The 24,935-nt window shown below is 39.3% G+C and overlaps 1 protein-coding gene across 1 annotated transcript in view; it reads left to right on the top strand.

The window, feature by feature from the left end:
• USH2A (usherin) overlaps positions 1 to 24,935 on the top strand; it is a 570,592-nt gene that overhangs the window by 347,733 nt on the left and 197,924 nt on the right. The window contains exon 37 of the mRNA XM_050950274.1: positions 14,950 to 15,129. Within this exon, the coding sequence (XP_050806231.1) occupies positions 14,950 to 15,129 (180 nt within the window). The remainder of the gene's footprint in view (positions 1 to 14,949; positions 15,130 to 24,935) is intronic.

Raw genomic sequence — 24,935 nt, 5'->3', positions numbered from 1 at the left:
TATCAAAAAGCAAAAGTTCAAAGTGGTTACCCTCACCACCATAATCCCAGCACTAGATCAGGGTGATTGATTTTCACCCATCGTCCTATAGGATGCCTATTTTCATGTGACTATTCACCCAGTCCACAGACAGTACATGTGTGCAGGACTTGAAGACAAGTTCAACACAGAGGGATGCACTATTTAAAATCTGATTTGTGTGACCAGAATTTACACCATAGATAACTCCAGGGTTTACATACTTATTAGCAGAATTACTGGACAATGTTTATTCAGGGCTGAATAGTCCTTCAACAGTTTCACAAAGGTAAGTACAAACAGGCTTTCCTTCAGCATCAGGCATTCTTTTCTTTCCTGTTTCATGCAATGTATGTCTTTATTGCAGACAATACAAGGAAAATGTCCTTTCTTTAACTTCTCTTATATCCTTTCTACAGTGGGCCATGGTTTTGTGTTTCATAGGTATGTAGAAGACCCCAGTGTCATACTACAACTAATATTGTTTTCGAGATCTTTTGCTCCTTCATCTTACATAGTTCTCCTTTTTTATAAAAAGAACAGGAGTATTTGTGGCACCTTAGAGACTAACAAATATATTTCAGCATAAGCTTTTGTGAGCTACAGCTCACTTCTTCGGATGCATAGAATGGAACACACAGACAGGAGATATTTATACATACAGAGGACATGAAAAGGTGGAAGTATGCATAACAACAGGAAGAGTGTAATCACTTGAGATGAGCTATTATCAGCAGGAGAAAAAAAACTCCTGTTCTTTTTGCAGATACAGACTAACACAGCTGCTGTTCTGAAACCTCTTTTTTCATAGTTAACCAGTCTGCTTCTGCTCAGTATGCCATGTGCAACTTCATTGCTACCATATTGTAGTGCAGGTGCACAACAATGTACCCTACCACTTTTAGGTACATCTTCATCAACTCTTGCAAGCTCAGAAGACACGGGCCTGATCAGTAATTGGATGGCAGATCAAGAAAAGCCTAGATGCTGCAGGTGTTTCAATAGTAAACAGTACTGTGTTATTGCTCTAGATAAATTCGGTGAACTGTGCTCTGAGGAAGGCTGGCTTTTGGTTGCTTAATATTATTTGCAGTCTTCAGTTCCCACCAAGACTCTCAGGACCAAATTCATGGTGTATCTTTCAACCTGTCAAAGCCCAAATGCAGGAAGCAATGTAGACAATGACTGGAAATGACGGTCACAAAAACGTATTCATGCATAAAACTGAAAATGTTCAGTGCTCTTCCTACAAAAGTATCCATTCCTTAAATATTAATAAAACGTCCCATAAATTCAGTTTCATTATACTTTTTTTCCTGAGGTCAATAATTTTCAGAAATAATTGAGGGTGCATCAAACTGATACCTTTAAAGTCTAACATGAGTTATGACTCTCAAAATGGAGAGAATTTTGAGAAATATCATTAATCAGGTAGCAGAAAAAGCAACTAAAGGAAGAATACAAAATGAAGCAGACTTCCTCTTCTTTATCTTATTTCTTACACCCTTCTAAGTTGTTGCTGAAAGCCAACTAATTCTTGTGCCGCATTATGAAGTGAAAGGCAACCAGCGCATATTTCCAATGGGTGACTATTGTGTATGCAACCCAGTCCATTCCAGCAACAATATATAACAGATCAGAGCCCTAACAGATGAGGTAAATAAGTTCGGATGATCTTATGTCTTTGTCCAGAACAAGTCTTCTGACCTGCAGAGAACGTAGCAAAGGCCATCTATTTTCTCAGGAACGGGGGAAGTAAGATGAGGACTGGATTTGTTTGGGGGGAACTTGGTGGGATATTTCTTTTATCATTACTATTAGTTTTTATTTGGATAATATGATGGGGCTGAAATTGGACTTGGATTGAATTTGTAACTTTTTATATTATGTCAAAGGTACCTAGAGCTTAAGACCAGTGTTCTTTGGTAGATATGACGTACAAAAAATTAAATAATGCTATGCATGTGATTTTTACATAGCTTTTGCCACAATAATTAAATAAGCTAAAAAGATATATTAGTTAGCTCTGGTTTTGGTTCTCACATATCTTCCAAATCACTTGAATAAGTACAATAAATGTCCTCTTGAGTGATTTTGTGGTACTTTGGATCTACAGCTGCATCATTTATGATGTCACATGTAAGGTTGACTGGAGAAGCCATAAATATGTTTTATGTCAAATAAAAATCCTAGATCAAGCTTAGAACTTCATTCCTTCTAGAGCATTACAACTTAGTGTAATGGCATTTGGTAGTATTGGCATTTTTGATACGACTTCTTTTGGCTAGCTCAGCATTCTGAAAAAATAAATAGTGTTTTCAGTCTGTGATTGAAAGGGTTAAATAGTACCAATTCATTACCACTCACAGAAGGATTAATTTTGTTCTCCTAAATCAGTTTTATTCCACATTTTTATTATTCCCTTGGGTCAGCTTTTCCAATTGAAATCAATACAAGTGCAAGTGACACAATCAATCTAGATATTTGATTATGGATTTGAGACCCCCAGTCCTGCTCAGTGCTCTTTAGCTAGTCTCTTTCTGATAGCGTCCCTTGAGAACTGAAAATTCATATTGGCAACCATGAATTATGAACACAGATTCTGAAACCAGATAATAATCTCCATTTATATACTGATGCTTCCTATAGGAAGGATGACGGAGACATTAAAAGATAAAGACTTGAAGTCTGTAAACCTAACTTCATATAAATGTTTTTATGCTATAAGCTCTCTTCTGAAATAAAGAGGAAATTTACAAGACGACATGGTTCATCTATAAAACCCCAAACAAAATAGATGACATAAATGGTTATAAGCTATATTGTCAGTACAACATCACAGATGATGTAAACATTTTTATTATTTGCTACTTTCTAGTCATTTGTATACACTCCAGAGAGAGTCTGTATTCCATGCAGGCATCCTGCTAACATCACAGCCCAGTGAGCATCACAGTGCTGGTTGAGCCCACTAACTTATGCACAGGGCAAACAGATTTTTCCTCTCCCCTGCACAGGTTTCTGGGAGACCTGCAACCTCTCATAAAAACATAAAAATGGCCATGCTGGGTCGGACCATTGGTTCCATCTAGCCCACTTTCCTGTCTTCTGATAGTGGACAGTGCCAGATGCTTTAGAGGGAATGAACAGAACAGGGCAATTTTCCAGTGATCCATCCCCTGTCATCCAGTCCTAGCTTCTGGAAATCAAAAGTTTAGGGATCCCCAGAGCATTGGATTGAATCCCTGACCACCTAGGCTAATAGCCATTGATTGACCCATCCTCCATGAACTTTTCTAATTCTTTTTTTTAACCCAGTTATACTTTTTGCCTCACAATATCCCTTGGCAATGAATTCCACAGGTTGACTGTACATTGAGGAAGTACTTCCTTATGTTTGTTTTTAATCTGCTGCCTATTAATTTCATTGGGTAACCCCTGGTTCTTAAGGGGTGAATAACACTTATTTACTTTCTCTACGCAAGTCATCATTTTATCATATCCTCCCTTAGTGATCTCTTTTCTAAGCTGAAGAGTCTGTTTTTTAAATCTCTTCTTAGATGGAAGTTTGCCCCCTAATAATTTTGTTACCCTTCTCGGTACTTTTTCTGATTCTAATAGATCTTTTTTTGAGATGGGGCAACTAAATAAACTGCATGCAGTATTCAAAGTGTGGCTTATTATCTATCTCTTTCCCAATGGTTCCGAACATTTTGTTAGCTTTTTTTGACTGATGCTGTACATTAAGCAGATATTTTCAGAGAACTATCCACCAGGACTCCAAGATCACTTTCTTGAGTAGTAACAGCTAATTTAGACCCCATCATTTTGCACGTATAGTTGGGATTAGGTTTTCCAATGTGAATTGCTTTGTACTTATCAATACTGAATTTCATCTGCCATTTTGTTGTCAAGTCATGCAGTTTTGTGAGATCCCTTCGTAACTCTTTGCGGTCAGATTTGGATTTAACTGTCTTGAATAACTTTCATCATCTGCAAATGTTTTCATCTCACTGTTTTTGCTCTCTTTTCCAGATCATTTATGAGTAAGTTGAACAGCACTATTCCCAAAACAGATTCTTGGAGTCTCTGCTGTTTATCTCTCTTCACTGCGAAAATTGATCGTTTATGCCTACCCTTTCTTTCCTATTTTTTAATCAGTTACTAAACCGTGAGAGGATCTTCCCTCTAATCCCATGACTGCTTACTTTGCCTAAGAGCTGTTGCTGCGGCATCTTATTATGGGGTTTACAGACTCCTCTCTCTGGCTGTGGCAGGGGAAAGGCTGGTGCAGTACTGGGCCAGGAAAGCTCTGTCCCTCAGATACTGGCAAGCATGCTCCTGGGGAAAAGAGCAGTATTAAAAAGAGCTCCAGTGGCCCAGGCAGGAGGACTAGAGAAACCATTTCCAGGATGAGCACTGCTCTGATAATGGAGGAGAAAGAGCTCTTACTGAGGAGGTCTTGCTGTGAGTCTTTCCCACCTTTCTTTGAGACATCATGCCAGAGGTAGAGTTTGCCTGCATCAGCTCTGAGACTCTGGAGCAAAGGACCATACTCAGACAGCAGCCAGGCCCCAAGCTGAGACGTCGGATGGGGTACGAAGTAGCCCAGGGGAAGGCAAACAGGAGGTGGGCCACATATAGGCCAGCTCCTAGTGTCACACTTTCAGGGCACTGGGCTGGGACCCAGAGGAGCAGGAGGGTCTGAGTCCCTCTTCTCACCTCAGATTCCCTACACCTAGCTCTGGAACAGGAAGGGACAGGGGTTTACTGCCAAGGAAATTGACTCAGTTGAACCCCATCCAGGGTCTCGGACACACTGGGAGAAAAGGGAAAGTGATGCCGGAGTCTAAAGGCCTGGTGACTGAACCAGCAACCCTGCTACAGACCTTGACAAAACCTGAGAGTCCAAGTACAGTGCATCAACTGGATCACCCTTTTCCACATGCTTTTTGGCACCCTCAGAGAATTCTAATAGTTTCATAAGGCATGATTTCCCTTTACAAAAGCCCTGTTGATTTCCCCAAGGTATCATGTTCATTTATGATAATCCTATTCTTTACTATAGTTTCAACCAATATGCATGGTACTAATGTTAGCTCACTGGTCTGTAGTTGCCAGGATCACCTCTGGAATCTTTTTAAAACTTGGCATTACATTAGCTATCTTCTGGCCATCTGCTACAGGGGCGGATTTAAGCAATAGGTTACATATGGGTTAATAGTTCTGCAATTTCATACTCATCCCACTCTAGGGGTCTATCAAGATGGGAGGTTTTTTACTAGCGTTTTAATTTGAATTCACTGATTGTCAGTTAACTAACACCCAGGGGCGGCTCTGGACATTTCACCTCCCCAAGCACAGCGGCATGCCGCAGGGAGCACTCTGCCGGTCGCCGGTCCCGCGGCTCCAGTGGACCTCCTGCAGGCGTGCCTGCGGAGGGTCCGCTGGTCCCACGGCTCCACCGAAGCCCTCCCGGCGACTGGCAGAGTGCACCCCACGGCATGCCACCCCAAGCACGCGCTTGGCATGCTGGGGCCTGGAGCCGCCCCTGCTAACACTGTTCTAAATGCTAATGTAGGCAATGCAGAAATCTTTGTTCCTGGTTATTGTACACCCTGTTATTAGCTAAACTCTGCATGTTGGAAACAAAAAACTGGATCATGAGCTCTTTAGGTCAGGTCTGTACAGTGCCTAGCACAATGAGACCCTCTTTCTTGATTGATGCCCCTAGATGTGACTGCAGTAGAAATGATAAATAACGATAACAAATGTCCTTATGCAGTAGCTTCAATGCTCTTCTGGCTGTGCTGTATGAAATAGAAGCTCTTAGTAATATGAGAGGCTCAGATGCAAGCGGTGTAGATGATTTGAATGACAGTAAGAAAGTAGTAAATGGTTCATTCAAGGAGGAGAAGTTTCTCTTCCCTGACAGATATTTCCACTTACAAACAGCCAAGGAAAGTTAGGGTGTGAACACAAAGGTTTTTCACTGGCCAGACTCTTGTGACTTAGTTGGATGAGCAAGAGGTAGGCGAGAGTGTCCAAGGAACATTCTCCCACCGTGAACTGGGGCTAGGCCCAAAAGGTCATCCATTGAGTGTAAGGACTTTGCTCACCTCCCCTAGCCATGACCCTCCCTTCCCTGCACCACTTAGCAGAGGAACAGATACATGTTTCATTCTAAGCAGCTGGTTTCCCCCCTGAAACTCATGTGCTGGCCTGAGGCATGTTTCCTCCAGGAACTCCTGCTTTGGCGCTGCATCCTTAGACTGGCCTGTAAATTCTAGTCCATAAAAAGGAGTGAGCAAATAAAGACATGTCCCTTCATGTTTGCCACATTAGGATTTAGGCTTGTTTGCACTGATAAGAATAAGTGGGAATTTTCATCCATTGATAATAATACTTTCCCTTTACAAGGGCTCTTTTCGTTTGGGGCTCTGAAAGTGCTTTACAGACCATAATGATCACCATAGCACTGTCATATAGGTAAGTAGTATTAGCCTCAATTGACAGAGGAGGGGAACTAAATCAGAGAGAGACTGAGTGCTGTATTCAGGAATAGAAATCAAGAGTTTAGACTCTCAATCCCCTGCTGTGAGAGGCCATATGCCCTTTCTCTTTATTCTTTAAATATTCTGTACCCTTCATTTTTAAAACTATAACATGTTTTAATTATCATGGGAAAGTGTTAATAAAGAAAGAAAAGTACTTTCAGTTCAAGGATCATACAAAAGTTGGGAGCTATTCATTATTGATAAGAGTAGGTGCTCATTTGGGATTGATAGCAGTAGTTGGATTTGCCATTTTATCACAGTTAACGTTGAGCTACCCATCTTTTATAAGGAGCTCTCATAACATCCAGCAACCCTCTCCGAGCCCTCAAAATGAGAATAAGGGTAGCCTATGATAAGAGAGACTCTCAGTTACAGAGCACAGTTTCAAGGCTGGAGACCATGATCTATGTGTAAGAACAGCAGATCTGCCAACTCCAAGAGCGGAGGAAAAAATAGCTGCTCACTTGATTGAGACAAAGGTGGCAGTGCACTCATCTGGAAAAATAACAATTTGTTGAAAAGAGGAAAAATAGCTCAAACTGAAAAACAGAAAACTCACACTTTAAAAATTGTTATGGTAATTGGGAAGACACTGAAAAAACAGTTAGTAGTATGTGATATTCACCCAAATAAAGATGGGGAAAATTATAATATGCTTTCTTAATGGCATAAAATCAATCTGTGGTGTCTTTTGTTTTTAATTCTAAATACTGTACTAGAAACATAAGGGGAGGAGAGAGTGGTGGAGGGAGGATTTTAGGTGGAAGTAAATTTGCATCTGGGGCTTTCAGAATGAAATTCATGAGTGCTGGACAATATGGCAGAATTAATGGAAGATAGAACAAACTTGTAGTGGAGAGTGTCTTTATGGTCACAGGACTTTCTCCAAGGTGTTCAGTAGGACAAAACCAGATATAGAGCGAAGTACAAGTCTGGGCATAGCTGGGGATGGAGGGATGGAGGGTTGGACTTTTTGGTCACGGAGTGGGACAAAGAAAGAGAGAGCAGAGCGAGGGGAATCAACAACTGAAACAGCAGAGGAGAGAAAACAGGACAAAGGGGTCTCAGAACAGTAGAGAAGCCATGGACTTCAATGGATTGAAGGTTGTGGAAGGGCCAAGTGGGGAGAAAGTTGATGAGAGTTGGTAAGCAGTGTTGAAGGAGGTTAGAAAATGGTAACACGGACATTAAATAATCAGAGAAAGAGAAGTATTGAGTGAGGGCAAGGTGAATTGAGTGAACATTTCTGTGAAGGGAGGGAGTTGATACAGGGTTTGTGATCAAATGAAGAGGTGAGGGTAAGGAGGCGGGTGGCTTACTGGTGAGGCAGGACATCATTCTGGAAGATTAAGTTGTTGAGGTTGAAGGTGTGGGATTGTGAGAGGAGAAGGAGGTTTTGTGAAGTTTTAGATTTTCCTTCATGGGAAGGGTGGAGGGCTTGAATCTTGTTCCCAGTTCTGCCACTCACTATTTTTGTGACTTGAAATAAGACACTTAGCCTCTGTATCCCTGTTTGCTCATATGTAAAATAGGTCTAAAAATAACCATAGGGTGTTGTGCAGGTTCATTAGATAATGTTTGTGTAGTGCTTTGAGATCCTCGGATGAAAGTTCTATGATACTATAACTCATTCAGTAGCTCCTTACAGCATGAGCAGTCCCACTGAAGTGAATGTATTTGTGGAGCAAGATTCTACTCAATGCAAGTAAGGATATCAGAATCTGCTTCTATATAAGAACAGTAGACGTCAAAAGTCATGTTTCAGAACTTGAAACAAAGCCTTAAACTCAGTCTCACCAAATAAATTGCCTTCTGAAGTACAGTAGTAGAAAATGTGTTATCTTGTTTTTGTGACTAGAATGTGACAAAACCACCATATTTTCCTGGACGCTAACATAATGTTAAAAGGAAACAATCTAGTGTTAAATATGTATGTGAGCATAAGTACTTTATTTTTATAGAGTACCTTTCATCTTGAATGATTTCACAGCACTTTTCACATATCATACATGTAGCATGTGAAATGCAGCCTCTTCTAGGGTGGAGAACAGCAGTCAACTGGCATAGGACGCACTGCCCCCAGGGCTGGGGAGAGAAAATTTTTTTATCCAAGGACACCAACCCAGAGGGGAAAAAAACAGTGATCTTATGAAAAGCATCATGATTCTTTAATGTCCACAGAAAGTGTAAAAGACCTTAGTTAGTAAGTTCCTACCCCAAATCTCCACACTCTCAGTAAAGTGCTTGGCACTGAAAATTTATTGCCTTAGTAATCAAAGACCTAAATAATAATAGTAATAAATATATGTGATGTTCCTTGAGGAAAGTGTGCCCACTTGATACAGAATGTACTTTTGTCATTTTGTGTATAGGATGCAGTTTTTCAATTTAACATCTTTTCTACCTAAATTTTTATCCAGATGGGAAAGGCTACCTTAAAAGAGAAACATTCTTACAAAAATACAGTTTTTGAGTGTTAGAAGAATGTATTTGGTTTATTTTACTTCCTTTCTCATTACAGTCTTAGTCGTGAGAATGGTTTCATGTTATGCCATTTTCTGTTCTCGTTACAACCTTTGTCACATGAATAAGATATCAGAATGCTAATGCCTAATATACAGTACTCAGTGTCTGCTGGTACAATACTGTACTACTGCAACCTTTGCAATATTATGTATTCTGATTGGCTGTCCATTTCACCTCTTCCCCACAAGTTAATAAGGCTGTAAAAAGGAAAGAACTTGAAATGGCCAGCCAGTCAAATTACAGAATATTGAAAAGGTCAGAGCAGTACAGCACACAGAAAAAAATTACGGAATATATGAGGCATTAAAATTCTTGTGACAATGATTATAACAGGAATGGAAAAGGATACCCATTTATGTTATTTCAATCTAGTGAACCCCATAGGATGATGTACCCAGGACAGCATTAATTTACGCACCACCAAGCTGCATGAATTTTATGCACCTATTTACACTGATATTCAATAAAAAAAGGATGTGCAGCTGCTTTGGAACCCCTTTTGAACTGTACTTCTAATGATACAGAGACCCTTCAACTAGAAACACCCACCAACTAGAATGCTGGATAAAGCTTTGCCCTTTTTTTTACAATGATGTACAGGTGGAATGCATATATGATACAAAAGGATGTTTTTACTACATTACTTTTTCTTGTTCTGTATATTCTTTTCTGTGTATGTAGATAGATATTCTTTTTTAACAGAAAGTGAGGAAATAAACTTATTTTTGGTAACCTTTAGTTGGAGGTTCTTAGAGTATCATCATAATGACATAATAAAACACAGAGATGGGGGAAGAGCTATATTAAGGCAGGATCCTTATGATCCATGCCTACCAATATAGATGGCAGCAGTAAGTCAAGGGAGAAAAAAGCCAGGCTTCATCCAGGTAGCGGAGAAAGCATAATGAGGAGTGGTCCTGGTGTAAATGAGGAATGACTCCACTGAAGTCAGTGAAGTTACATTTGTGTAAAAAACTGAAAATGAGATCAGAATCAGGCAGAGTTGGGGAGAAATGGAGAGAGCCTGACTGGAAGAAAGAACAGGAGTTCTTGTGGCACCTTAGAGGCTAACAAATTTATTTCATAGATTCATAGATTCATAGACTCTAGGACTGGAAGGGACCTCGAGAGGTCATCGAGTCCAGTCCCCTGCCCTCATGGCAGGATCAAATACTGTCTAGACCATCCCTGATAGACATTTATCTAATCTACTCTTAAATATCTCCAGAGATGGAGATTCCACAACCTCTCTAGGCAATTTATACCAGTGTTTAACCACCCTGACAGTTAGGAACTTTTTCCTAACGTCCAACCTAAATCTCCCTTGCTGCAGTTTAAGCCCATTGCTTCTTGTTCTATCATTAGAGGCTAAGGTGAACAAGTTTTCTCCCTCCTCCTGATGACACCCTTTTAGATACCTGAAAACTGCTATCATGTCCCCTCTCAGTCTTCTCTTTTCCAAACTAAACAAACCCAATTCTTTCAGTCTTCCTTCATAGGTCATGTTCTCAAGACCTTTAATCATTCTTGTTGCTCTTCTCTGGACCCTCTCCAATTTCTCCACATCTTTCTTGAAATGCGGTGCCCAGAACTGGACACAATACTCCAGTTGAGGCCTAACGAGCGCAGAGTAGAGTGGAAGAGTGACTTCTCGTGTCTTGCTCACAACACACCTGTTAATACATCCCAGAATCACGTTTGCTTTTTTTGCAACAGCATCACACTGTTGACTAATATTTAGCTTGTGGTCCACTATAACCCCTAGATCCCTTTCTGCCATACTCCTTCCTAGACAGTCTCTTCCCATTTTGTATGTGTGAAACTGATTGTTCCTTCCTAAGTGGAGCACTTTACATTTGTCTGTATTAAACTTCATCCTGTTTACCTCGGACCATTTCTCTAATTTGTCCAGATCATTTTAAATTATGACCCTGTCCTGCAAAGCAGTTGCAATCCCTCCCAGTTTGGTATCATCTGCAAACTTAATAAGCGTACTTCCTATGCCAACATCTAAGTCGAGCCTAAGCTTTCATGGACTACAGCCCACTCCATCGGATTCATACAATGGAACATATAGTAGGGAGATATATATATACACATACAGAGAACATGAAAAGGTGAGAGTTGCCCTACCAACTCTAAGAGGCTAATTAATTAAGATGAGCAATTATCAACAGGAGAAAAAAAACTTTTGTAGTGATAATCAAGACAGCTCATTTCAGACAGTTTGACAGGAAGATGTGAGGATACTTAACATAGGGAAATAGATTCAATGTGTGAAATGGCTCAGCCGTTCCCAGTCTCTATTCAAGCCTAAATTGATGGTATCTAGTTTGCATATTAATTCAAGTTCAGCAGTTTCTCGCTGGAGTCTGTACTCAAAAAGTACTCCTGGACTTTTTGCGGATACAGACTAACACAGCTGCTACTCTGAAACCTAGCTGGAAGAAAGTCCTTCTGGGAGTGAATAAGATCAAGGAATCTGGGGAAACCAGGGACTGTGAAGACGAGCTGTGTATGTATGTGTGGAGGGGTTCATATCTCTGAGAGCAGTGCAGGCCATTCAGGGGCAAGATTGGCAGGCTCTGGGGGAAGCTATTTTCTTCCTACCTGGGAATGCTCCTCCAGAATGGGCATTTCAGCAAGGTGGTGATGGGAACTTCTCTGCTGAAGCATCAGTGATTGGTCATGTCAGATACTATGAAGCACTGACCGTTTGACCAAAGTGAAACAATTGCCCTTAAGGATTTAACAGTGTCGCAAGCTATTGTTCGCAATGGAATATGGCACCCTCTGTAGGAAGCTGAGATTGGAACTAAGAGTGGGGTGGGGGAAAGGACACACATGAAAACTGGAAAGAGAGATGCACAATCTACTTATACTCCCAAATAAGGACCAAACTGAGGCAGACTAGGCAGGAATGACATAGGGTGATATGAAACGCTTATCATCATAGCACTTTCTGTCAGGCTGAACCAATGCGGCTGCATTTTCCAGCCCACTGAAAGCAAAGTTTATGCAGTGAAAAGTGGTAAAGCTGCACATTGCATGTCACTCCCAGCAGGAGCAATATTTTAAAAATATTTTTCTAATATTCTATTTTTGCCCGTAGCTGTAAGTAGCTTGGCTGTGAATGGCAATAAGAAACTCTTGGTCTGTGTTAGGAAAATGGTTGGTGCTCTTCAGTTTATAAATATATAAAGCAGTGAAGAATCTGAATTGCCGTGTTGTCTAACTCATTGTAAATGTGCAAGTTCATTTTTGAGCTGAATAAAATGGTTATATAATTACATACTTCTCATAATTATCGAGTAATTATATACTTCTTATAATTGCCAAGTAATCATTCTGCTATAACTAGAACTTAATGTTACAACTAATTGTATAATTACTGTGTATTAATGCTGTTATCCTGACAACTTAGAACAAAGTGTTGCCTTGTCGATTTTTTTCCCCTAAACTGCATTTTTAAAAATAGGCAACAAGCAATATTATCTTATCTGGAAAGAGATTTAAAAAATAAACACAAACAAATGGGCAGGGAAATCATGTGTGTTCATCTAGGGCTTGTATAGTCTAGCATGAAAGGTGTTAACACATTTAAAAACCCTAATGTAAACTGGGCAGGATACATTTTAACACATTAATTGAGTGAAGTGAACCTTGGGGAGCCCGTGTTACAATACAAAGGTCTAATGTGTTAAAATACATCATGCTTTGTCTACATTAGGTATTTAAAACTTATTAATTAGAACATTTTCACTAGCAGGTTTTAAATACATACCTTTTAGCATAGCATAGACAAGCCCTTAGGTAGACTACATAAATTGGGGCTTTTATGTATATATGGAGTTGGTGTTTGCACTTTACTGTGTTTTCTGTGCTTTCACTGTTATTCATAAAACAGAAGTGAAAGCACAAATAGAAAGAGAGACTGCTTCACTGAGAGGCATATAGGGGTTTGAGATGCATATACAGACACCCAGATCAAGCAGTGGCCCCATGCACAATTCCTGTCTAGAAGGAGTAGAATGTGTGAGGTTGCATACGGATGGTCTCAGGTGAATAATGCTACCTTTGCAGGAGTTTATCTGTACCTTTTGTGGAATGTGAAGAGGTGTTACGCCAGTTTTCTTGCATGAGACAAAATTCGTCCCTCATTATGGCATGTAAAATAGGGTCTATTGGCATAGTTCTGTTCTCAGTTCCACTGGTGTAATCCAGATTAAATGTATTAACTTCAGTGAAGTTACTTGAATTTATGCTAGTGTAAATGAGATCAGCATCTGTCCCTATGTTACACTATATTGCTTAGTGATATTGTAATGGAGGCAGAATTTGGCCAACAGATAAATTGGACTTCAGTGGAGACTGAAAAAAGGAATGCAAGACTAAAAGTTAAAACACAAGAAGAAGTAAATTTACAATACTTTAGCTATGGAATAATCAAAACCATGCCCTAAATTCCATCCATGCAATTCTGTTGACATCAAGAAAGTTGCATGGCTGCAATTTGGGGCCAATACCTTTAAAATAAGTGAATTACAAAATGTTTGCAAGAATCACCAAATCATAGTATGATGGCTGCATAGAGAGAACACTTATAGAGTGCCTTGGCTGTGTGAGGATGAAAGTGAATGTGTTGGAAGTGCTATTGAAAGTGGTGTTTGAAAAACTGCTTCAGGCTTAACAATGTGCTCAGTTTTAACGATGCATATTAAACATGCACAAAGAAAAATGGAGCCCAGTGAGTGTTCAGAAAGGTGTAACTAGAACAGAATTTGGTTGTATTATTATTATTTTGAAATATGTGTATCTATTGTATTTTGGTTTTGCAGCGGACTCAAACTGGAGAACTAAATCCGCTGCTTTTGAGAATTCTGACTCATATTGCCTTTGTTCCAGATATTTTAAAATCCTACATCTTTCTATTCAGCTATTAGATATTCCATCTAAACAGATACTTGTCACCGTGGCATTCAAGCACTTCTGTGATGCTACCACTGATTTTTATGCAAAATTCACATTGACTTTAATGGGTGATGTTGATGTTAGTATTATCATCTGTATAGCACTTTACACGTTCAAAACATTGGACAGTAAATTAGCACAGTTTTGCCCTCAGATACCTAAGTGCAAATTCCCTATTCTCCTCTCTTTCCTCAGGGGTTTTGCGGCATATGAAAGGGTTGGATTTTCCAAGAGGCCTAGGGGACTTAATCATCCAAATCTCCCAGTTCAACTGAAAGCCTGTAGGCCTCTTTGGATACTTCATAAAATAGAATAATGTCAATCTTTCTTCCCCCTTCATTAGGTCCAAGATCACATTTAAGCCCAGGTACTTTTCAACCAACATTTGTCGTTCTCACATATGTAAATAGGAGTGATCTACTGCTTTGATGGAAGTACACATTTCTAGGCAGAAATCCTGACCCCATTAAGTCAATGAGAATTTTGCTATTGACTTCTATTGGGCCAAGATTGCATCCCTAAACTTTTTGAATGATCCTGCTCATTTGAACAGCTCTGAAGCAGCTGTCAGAACAGTAATGACTCCCAAATGTTGGCCCATGTTTTCAGCCTATAGCAATCTGTTTCTGTACATATATGGTTAGTTCTTATGATTTTATTCTTTTGGTATCTTGCAAATACCACAAGAAGAAGGAAGAAAGGAGAAAATTGGGCAAAAATATTAAATGTTCAAATGGGGTCATCACTTCCTCCCATTGAAGTCAATGGCAAAATCCCCATTGACACCAGTAGTGTCAGAACTTGGTCCATAAAGAATAGGAATTGCAGTAGGTACAAAACCTGACTATTGTTCTCCCCACTTTTTTGTTTTTAACAGCTAATGCTAATTACACTATTGTAAATGGCACAAAGATCTTACACAGCAGCAAAGAATCCGACATATGGGTGCCCATTAGAGGACTGATTCCATTTGCTAACTACACTATCCAAGTAAATGCTTCCAATAGCCAAGGCAGCGTGATAAGTGATCCCATGACACTAGCCATGCCTCCAGGGGGTAAGTAGAAAAAAAGTTATGTTGCTCTGTATGTTACAAATATATTGTTATGTTATGCTGTGTTGTTCTGTTGAACACATTGTTTATTATTGCAACTGAGTATTTGAAGTTCAGAGGAACGTCTGCGTTAGCAACTGTTACTTGCAAAACTGTTGGGTTCAGCTTCTTATACATGGTTGGCCTTACCATCAGGTGAACTGAGGCGGTCGCCTCAGGTGCCAGATTGTGGGTGGGGGGGGCACCACTAGGACCCAGAGTGTAAAAAATTGTGTCTGTTGCTGGTGCATATCTGTTCTCTCTGCTCTAGATGCACAGAGATGGTGGAGTGCTGTGCTGGAGGAAGGCAGAATTGAGACCTTTCAAAGTTTTGGGGGCATCATTTGAGCTCCCCGCCTCAGGTGCAAAAATGTTGTGGGCTGGCCCTGTTCTAATACGACCTATTGCACATCTTAAAAACTGTAAGATATGAAGGCATAAGTAGATATCCATAAGTTTGTGTGTGTGAATATGAAATGTCCTGCAGTTTTTGTTTGTTTGTGAGAGGCACTCAGGTAGCCTAGTGATAGATTAGTCTGATACAAGAACCTAGATAGGTGTGCACACTGCAGAGGATAATCTGATTCTGTATAGAAAGTGTAAGCTATGCACAGGAACAGTATTGGATATATTTTGAAGTGGTTGGTGTGTTAATGGTAACGTTCAGTTTCAGCAGCATAGTGGCTGGAATCACAGATTGGTGTAGATCTCCTGAAATCAATGGAAGTATGCTAATTTACACCAGGTGAGGATCTAGTCCACTTCTGGTAAGTTATCTGTCAAGAAGGATTTGAAATATGCTTCATACCACAGCTGAACAAATATCTGTGAACATTTTATCTGCATACTCACTGAAATCAAAGCTTGAATTCACATCAGATGGGTTTGTGTCCCTTTTGTATTGTCTTTACATGAATAGTCTAATGAATGAATTTTCTAGCAGGAATGTTTGCAGAAACAGTGAAACATAAGTGAATATTCCTAAAAGTGAATTTTGAACCTGTAAATGAGAGATAATCAACAAGCTGATCCTTAGTGGTATATTTATGGAGCAAAGGACCAGGAACAATGCTAGGGAACTACATATATAGTCACAACTAGCCAACATAACACAAATATTAAATAATACTCACGATATGTTTGCAAACAATGTTCTGTCCAAAAATTATTTGTAGACAAATGTGCAAATAACTTTGACAAAGGGAAAATTGTAAACTGTGTATGGACAATTCTCGAACAGGAAAAGCGGATCAATTCACATAATATACCATATGCTTTTAATAGTGGACTCACCTCTATCCAATGCTAAGAAACAAAAATATAGTTTTATTATAATAAACTAAATCTGAGATAAATTGTTTATTGAAGCTATCCATTAACATCGCATCTAATCTATGTGTGATTGTTCAGTTTTGAAGAAAGGAATCAGAAACTTGGTGCTGACAGTTTTAAAAAATGAAAAGATACAGGATCTCTGAAGATAGGCAAGGATGTGCACAAGTTTATGATAGCCATTAGGATATACTTTCTTTCATCATTAGATTGTTGTTGATTACAATTAGGAAACTTATAGCTTTGAAATTATCTTTTTTATGACCTTGTGGTAGTTTAAAGGCAATACCTCATTGATTAAATAGGTTTTAGTTCATGCTTCCTTTTACTTAATGATCTGAAAACATATTATCCTGATTTACACATAAAATCGTGCTGAAAAGCATGTGGCATTCACTAGAATATGTGTGTTTAAGTAGAATTAAATTAGCACTGAGAGTTATTAAAGAAATCTTCCATACCGTTTTCCAGTGGACTGTGAGCCATACTGAAATGAATAATAAATGAATCAGTGCATGTGAGAGAAGTACTGTTATATATGACATTCTATAATCCATATTTACCTTTCCATTATGTTTTATTATAATCGCTGTTTAGTTTGAGTGCAATAACATTCTAATTTATAATTCTATATTCTAAGTGTAATAGTTATTTATCAATGGGACAAATCCTGTACATTGAAGTTATTGGGTGGAATATTGGCCCCATTGAAATCAGTGGAAATTTTGCCATTGACTTCGTAGGAGCCGGGATTTCACTCGTTGATATCAGTGGGAGTTTTGCTTGACCCCAAGGAATGAAACAAGACTACAGGATTTGATGCTGCATGGTTATAGCTAAAAGCTGTGGGTCAAATTCTGGTGATTTATACCCATGCATGTCCTTGAACTGTGCACATGATAGCAGGATTTGACCCTATCTTAGACTTCATCTTTTAACCTCCATGGTTCTTGATCAATGAAATTTAAGACTACATCAGTGGCAAATAGTGACAGAAGCATTGTTTCATACTGAAGTGTTTAAAAAGTGTGATCAGGAATACAGAGCCGCCTGTTGTAACTCATCACACAAGGGAGTGACAATTGCTTGATTAAGTGATGTGTAGCAAAGATGGTGAAGAGTTATACTTAATACATCTGGAGATTCTTGGAGAGGGAAAGGAGTTTTTTTGGACAAAAGATTGCCTAAAAAGGGAGAGTAGTCTCTTGAACGCTACAAGTTTTATAGTATTTAGTAATGTATGGGGGTTGAGACCTAAATATATAAAGATTAATTATAGTCTTTTAATGGGTCCAAAACTGTAGCAATAACTTTTCAAGAAGCAAAAATACTCTACTGTTCAAAGATATGCACTATGGAGAATACTTTATAGAGTATGATAAAAGGCCATAAATCAGGTGGAAAGGTAGAGAACAAAGAAGTCCATCTTAATAGTCACAACAAATCAATACTATTAAATAGTGGGTATTTTTTCAGTTGATTCAGTAATTTTCAGACAAGGAGTCTTTGTTTTCTTTGATTTTTGTTTGAAATATTTTCTACTTCATTAAGCACTGAACTCTTATGCATATTGGTCTTATCAGTTGCTTAAGAAAATGTATCCTCTTAATTTCTGGGAATGCAGTTCCTTGAATTTTACTTAAAATACCAAACCGAGTTGCACTGCTTAAATTCAACTCTAAAAAAAAACCCTCTCAGAAATAAAGAATATATTTTATATAAGTGCTTGACTAGAATTGCAATTCAGGTTCAAGAGTTCTTAGAAAAGAATTAAAAAATAAAATAAAAATTGAATCCAAATGTTAATCCATAAATATGAAACTTTCTTTTGACCTTTACCCTGTAGCGGTCTGGAGTTACTAATGGGGTTAGGATTTCAACTCTTAATGCGACTTAGTGCATTAGTGTTTTGTATGCATGGAATTCAGCATTCAGTTTAATAAGTGGTTGACATTGGTGATGTCCCTTAATTTGCTTAAATCTAATTGGCTCTTTTATCAGTCAAACCTGTATGGATTGGCAATTGATCAGAAAGGGTCAGCCATGACTGTGCATGTAGTTAAATGATGGAACCACGACTTAAAGTCACTTTTGCATAATAATAAGCTGAAACCAGGAGAACAAATTATCTTAGAGTTGGAAGGCAAAAAAAGCAGAGAAGTTTTGCAGGATGTTCAAGTTCAGAACAAAGGCATTATGGAGTGTATAAATTTTAAATACGCTGCATTTTGCCTCAAGACTTAAAGCTTTTTTTTTCCAGATGAACTGAAATCTTGTCTAAAACTGGCTTTGTTACATCAAAGAACTGCACAGAAAGCGAAAAGAGACAGAAGCAGCATAAAAGGGCATAGTTTAAAATGATTAGTGACAAATTTCATACCGCAGAGGTAGAAATAGATTTCTTCTGAGTTTTATATTTTCCCAAAAAGAATAAATTCATTCTATTTATCTTATCCTAAACTTCTTTGGTAGAAGTTGTAAAAGGTACTGTGTTAACAAGCCTCAGCACCAGTTTGAGGTTTTAAGCTAATAAAAAATGCTGGAAATAAAATTGTTTTAAAATTATTGGAATTAGCTAAATGCATTTAAGGTTTGAAAATGATATCAAGGAATACAACATATAAACTGCAAACAAAATCCTCTTTATATCATATGCATGTATTAATAATTATGATTTATTTGTAAAATGGTAGCACCCAAAGACCTCTATCAGTATCAGGGTGACATTGCACTAGGTGTGTGTACAAACAGAGAGGAAGATGCATACATTCACTGGTGCAAAGAGCTTCCAATCCAGTTAGACAAAAAACAGTTGAAGTGTTGAGGAAGGGATTACAATATACTGTATTTGTAAAATGGAGACAATAATACTTCCATGCTCTCATTTTTCAGTTGCCTTGTCTATTTGGATTGTAAGCAAAGATTCTCTGCTAATATACAATTGTAAAATGCCCAATTGGTGCCTCTAGCTGAAACTATAATAAAAATAACAAATAATTATAATAAATAAATAACATCTGAGCAAAATGATCAGGATGATGGCAGATATTCTCCTTGTGCCAGACTTATGTCCTATTTTTGTATGTTTGTTTTATTTATTTACAAACACTTAGTTTTAGATGTTGTGTTCTTTGTTTTTTTCAGTACACTTAGGGTTGAAGTGTGAGAGAGGAAAGGATTGTTGGAGTGAGATAGGGAAACTGAGCAGGAAGGGGGTAGAGGGGTGAGAGGAAGGAGGGAGGTAGAAGAGTGAGATCACAGCTGAGAGGGTGAGCCTGGGGAGATGCTCGGTGTCTGTGGTAAGAGAGGGGCAGGATGAAGGTCAATGGCAAGACCGCAAATGAGGAGGGAAATTCCAGAGTGGAGTGGAGTGGATGATTCAGGAGTCTGTGAAGGCTCTTCCTGGCTGCTGGTGCTGTATTCCATGTGGACAGAGGAGGGGAGGCCAGCTGCTTTGTGGAAGGAACCCCCTAGGCTTCTGGACTCCTTCTGGTTGTTGCTCTTGTTCCATGTGAAAGAGGAAAGGGAAGCCACTAGAGCTGGATGGAAGGTTTTCAGTGAAAGAGATGTTCATGAGTGTGATGGAGTGTGTACCCAACATAGGCCCTGACAGGGTTAATATGGACTTTGTCCAGGGCTGCTCCTGTACACGGTGCACTGAGGCACCGGGGGATGGGGGAAGGCAGGGCCGTGTCTGGAGCATTCTCTTGGGGGGCCTTGGGGCAAATTGCCTCACTGCCCCCGCACCCCCCGGGCAGCCCTGATATTTGTCCTGGATTTGGGAATGCAGATGAGACAACGCATCAAACAGCTCAAGATAGTACATTATAAAGGTACAATTAACGCAAAAACTAATATGGTTACCAAATGATTGCCCTAGCCTATGGTGGATTGGGTGGCTTAGCTGTAGCTGGGTGCAGGGGGCTCACTCTAGATCTCTGCAAAACGTTAGTCATTAGCTTGAGTCTTAAATGCTGCATAGTCTTCCAGACAAACTGCATCAGAATATATTTAGTGCTAGAGAACTAGAAACTGGTATAGGAACACAGAAAAATATATAGAAAATATGGAAACCAGGCTGTTGTGGGATTTAGCAGCAGATGGTATTTTAAAATGACAACCTCTCACCATATAAACTTCTTGTCAGTCCTATTCAACTATGTAAAAAACAAGTGCACAATTTAGATGATATATGCAATTTATATATAATCTGAGCCTATTTGTGTACTGTATTTCCATTCAGTGTAATTCTTACCAAGACTGTTAAGAACTCCTAATAAAGTCGTTGTGCTTTTTGATACATTCTACAATAAAGATATTTACATTCCTAGTGAAAAAATACCGAAGATGTGTGAGAAATCACATCATGAATTTTGTCTTTTCAGCTGTTTTCACATATGTACAAGTTGTGGGGGTTGGGAACCTATTTTTTATGTTGCTGCAGTAGCATTATTTTAGCCCTTTTCTACAAAGCTCCTTTTATTTTATTTTGGAAAGCACTTCTGAGGTTTCCACAACAAAATGGCATTTTCATAAACTGGAAGTCAAGGCCAATTTCTGGTTTTTGTCATTTACTTTTTGTACTTCCTGCATTAAGACAGTGTGATTGTAGAAGTTATGCTACTTATAAAACGTTTAACTAAAGCACCAACTTTGTGTTACTGAGCGCAGTAGAGGAAGCTTTGAAATTCCTCTGCTTACAGTGGATTCTACAAGCCTCCAGCAAAGTTCTCCCAGCCTAACACGTTTACATAATCTCATGTGGTTTACGTAGGGGGGAAAAGAAATGAAGGGATTCTCTTACGAGCTTCCTGAGGGCAAGAAGAGAAGGGAGGGGAGAAATCAAAACCACTATTTTTTTCCCTCTTCACCAGGGAATAAATAGATAGACATTGTTCCTTAAGAATCATTGCCATAAAAGTATTCTTCCCTTCGTATCTTTCCTTTCTGATTAAAATAGCCCCTATATGGCTGGCATTTTGTTTAGTTTAAAAATAAATCTGATCCTATCTTTAACTTTCATTTGGTTCTTAAGTCTCTTCAGAATTCATGCTATTTTTAAAAAGATATTTCTTTATTTTGGAGTCACATCTGTCATTGGATATTGACCTCTCCCTACTTAATTTATCATTATCTGTCTGCTCATGAAGGAGCTTCCTCAGTGCAATTCTTAGGGTAACTGGCGGGGCACACAGGTGAGAGTAAGCTGCTCCATGACAAGAGGTGAAATAACTTGCTCCTTTCTCAAAGCAAGGAGAAATCGGTGGAGAACCTCAGACTGTCTGTGCCACGCGCATTCTCTGGTCTGCTCATGAAAAAACACAGTTATACACTCACTGGTCCTTACTACGGAGGTTAAGGTTGCAATCGAGTTCTTTGTGAGTCCTGCCAATAGCATTGGATACTGACCCCCATGCTGTTTTTTTTCTTTTCACTATGACTTTCTTTCTGTGTGTGCGTGATTGTGTACACATACATGTGTATTACGCTTCTGTCTGTAACTTGTGTCTGTATGCAGCCCCTGATCTCTCCCTCTGATGCAAACAAAAAAACCCCCCTCCTTTAAAAGGAGTTGGTCAAGGGATGACTTCCCACTGAAGTTATTGTCTTAATCGCTCATGATGGGAGAGTAAGGGAGAAGGCAGGAAGGAGAGAAATGACACATCTCATGTCACAATGGTACCATTTAGCACTGTCGTAATCTTGATATAACGATTTATTGTTTTTTAAGTTTTCTGCAAACATTCACTAATTAGCCCTCAACACTCCTGTGAAGCAACTGTGCCCACTTTACAGACAGAGAGGCTTACATTCTGCTCTGGTCACAGACATGCAAGCACTGAGGTTTCACACATGACACCAAAGCTGAATTTGGTCCTAGGCCACAAAGGGAGTCAGTATCTGAGCAAAGAACTCATATCGTTGCCTGAGGATAGATTTCTAGACTCTTCTCTGGGAAGGTGAATGTTTTCATTATAAAGTAAAAATGCAAAATGCTATTGTTACTGTATCACACCTTCACCGACCAAACAACGCACTCGTAGCTCTTTGATGGATCCTACTGCAAGAAAAACTGCAGTTATTTTTCTTCTGTTTTTTGTTTTGTTCTTCTCAGAAGTTTTGAGGACTCTGTAGAACTATATCTTAGACAATTACTCTTAGGAAAATTATCATTTTCAGAGGTTTGTGTGAAAACTCAGCCAGGCGACTCTTGTTGATTTTAGTGTGAGTTAAGCAGCTAAAAAACCTCCACAGTGGTTTTGAAAGCTTACTCCTTAAAATCAATGGCATGGTCTCTTGGTTTAAAAAAAGGAAATACTAATTGCCTTTTAAATTTCTTGAAGAAAACTGGAATGAGTGTTTTCATGAGTCTTCCTTTCCATCACTTAATATGTTGTCATTTTTATATGCAGAGTTGGCAGTACTGCCTCTGCGTATGTTTTGGGATGCTGGGCAAAACACAGCCAACTTAGCTTGGACTTGAATATATGCATCAGTGAAACTAAGTGTTACAATCAGTTAGGCTAGGCCAGCCAATTTTTCACAAGAAACGAGCAAGTCCTTTTTGACAGGTTTCAGAGTAGCAGCCATATTAGTCTGTATCCGCAAAAAGAACAAGAGTACTTGTGGCACCTTAGAGACTAACAAATTTATTTGAACATAAGCTTTCGTGGGCTACAGCCCACTTCTTCGGATGCATGGAATGGAACATATATTGAGGAGATATATATACACATACAGAGTGCATGAAAAGGTGGGAGTTGCCCTACCAACTCTAAGAGGCCAATTAAGTAAGGAGAAAAAAAACTTTTGAAGTGATAATCAAGATAGCCCAGTACAGACAGTTTGATAGGAAGTGTGAGAATACTTACAAGGGGAGATAGATTCAATGTTTGTAATGGCTCAGCAAGTCCTTGGTAATCAAGAAATTGAGGGGCAGATCCTCAACTGTATACATTGAGTGCAGATGTCCATTACCTCAAATGGAGCTATGGTAGTTAGCATCAGCTGAGGATCTGGTGCCAACAGTGAATTAATGAATATACAGTGTATTTGTAATATATCTTTAGCAACAGAGTGTATATCAAAAAGTGAATATCATATTTAATAATTGTATTGAGATCAATGAATAGAAAGCATTGTAGGCTCAATTGTACTGATCAAGCCTGATTCTTCTGTCCCAGGAGAAGACCAGAAACTGGATTATGACTGCATCAGTCTGCTTCCTGGTTCCCCTTTTCTCTGGGTTATCTAGCCCTGAATTTGACACAGATTATTTCCCTTGGGGTCCTGGCTAAGAAGGACTATTTTTCTTTATTCAGTATTATTATTATTAGATATTTATGCAACTCTGATTGCACCTCAGTGCTGCAAAACTACCTTGCAACTTCTTTACTTATGGACCAGATTCTAATACCTTTGCTCAGAGCAAGTAACATCTTAGACCTGGTCTACAGTACAAGGTTAGGTTGAATTTAGCCGCGTTAGGTCTATTAAAGATGAAAGCGTCCACACAACCAACCCTGTTCCGTTGACCTAAAGGGCTCTTAAAATCAACTTCTGTACCCCTCCCCGGTGAGGGGAGTAGCACTAAAATTGACTTTGCTGGGTCAAATTTGGCCTCCGGGAGCTATCCCAGAGTACTCCATTGTGACTGCTCTGGACAGCACTTTGAACTCTGATGCACTAGCCAGATACACAGGAAAAGCCCTGGGAACTTTTGAATTTCATTTCCTGTTTGGTCAGCATGGCAAACTCAGCAGCACAGGTGACCATGCAGTCCCTCCAGAATCATCGACCGTAGAATGTTTCTACACTCCCTCTATCATCTCTGTCCCTGAGGTTATCTCAGATTAGAAGGCGAAAAAACACACTTGCGATTACATGTTTTCCGAGCTCATGCAGTCCTCCCGCACTGATAGGGCACAGCTTAATGCATGGAGGCATTCAGTGGCAGAGGCCAGGAAATAATGAAGTGAGCATGAAGAGAAGAGGCAGGACGTGATGCTGCGGCTAATGAGGGAGCAAACGGACATGATGAAGCATCTGTTGGAGCTGCAGGAAAGCCAACAAGAGCACAAATCCCCACTGCATCCACTGTATAACTGCCTATCCTCCTCCCCATGTTCCATAGCCTCCTCACCCAGAGGCCCAAGAACGCGGAGGGGGGAGGGAAGGCTCCGGGCACCCAGCCACTTCACTGCAGAGGATGGCCCAAGCAACAGAAGGCTGTCATTCAAACAGTTTGATTTTTAGTGTGGCTACAATAAGCAATGTGGCCTTGTCCTTCCCTCCTCCCCCACCCCACCTGGGCTACCTTGTCCGTTATCTAATTTATTTTTAATTAATAAAGAATGCATGGTTTCAAAACAATAGTGTGATGCTGCAGTCTATATGATTTTATAAAAATATGCCAATGAGTGAATATAATGTAACTG

This window comes from Gopherus flavomarginatus, chromosome 4, assembly GCF_025201925.1.
Source record: "Gopherus flavomarginatus isolate rGopFla2 chromosome 4, rGopFla2.mat.asm, whole genome shotgun sequence".
NCBI lineage: Eukaryota > Metazoa > Chordata > Testudines > Testudinidae > Gopherus > Gopherus flavomarginatus.
Note: the sequence above shows the minus strand (reverse complement) of the source record. Positions and strands in the feature narration are given on the sequence as shown.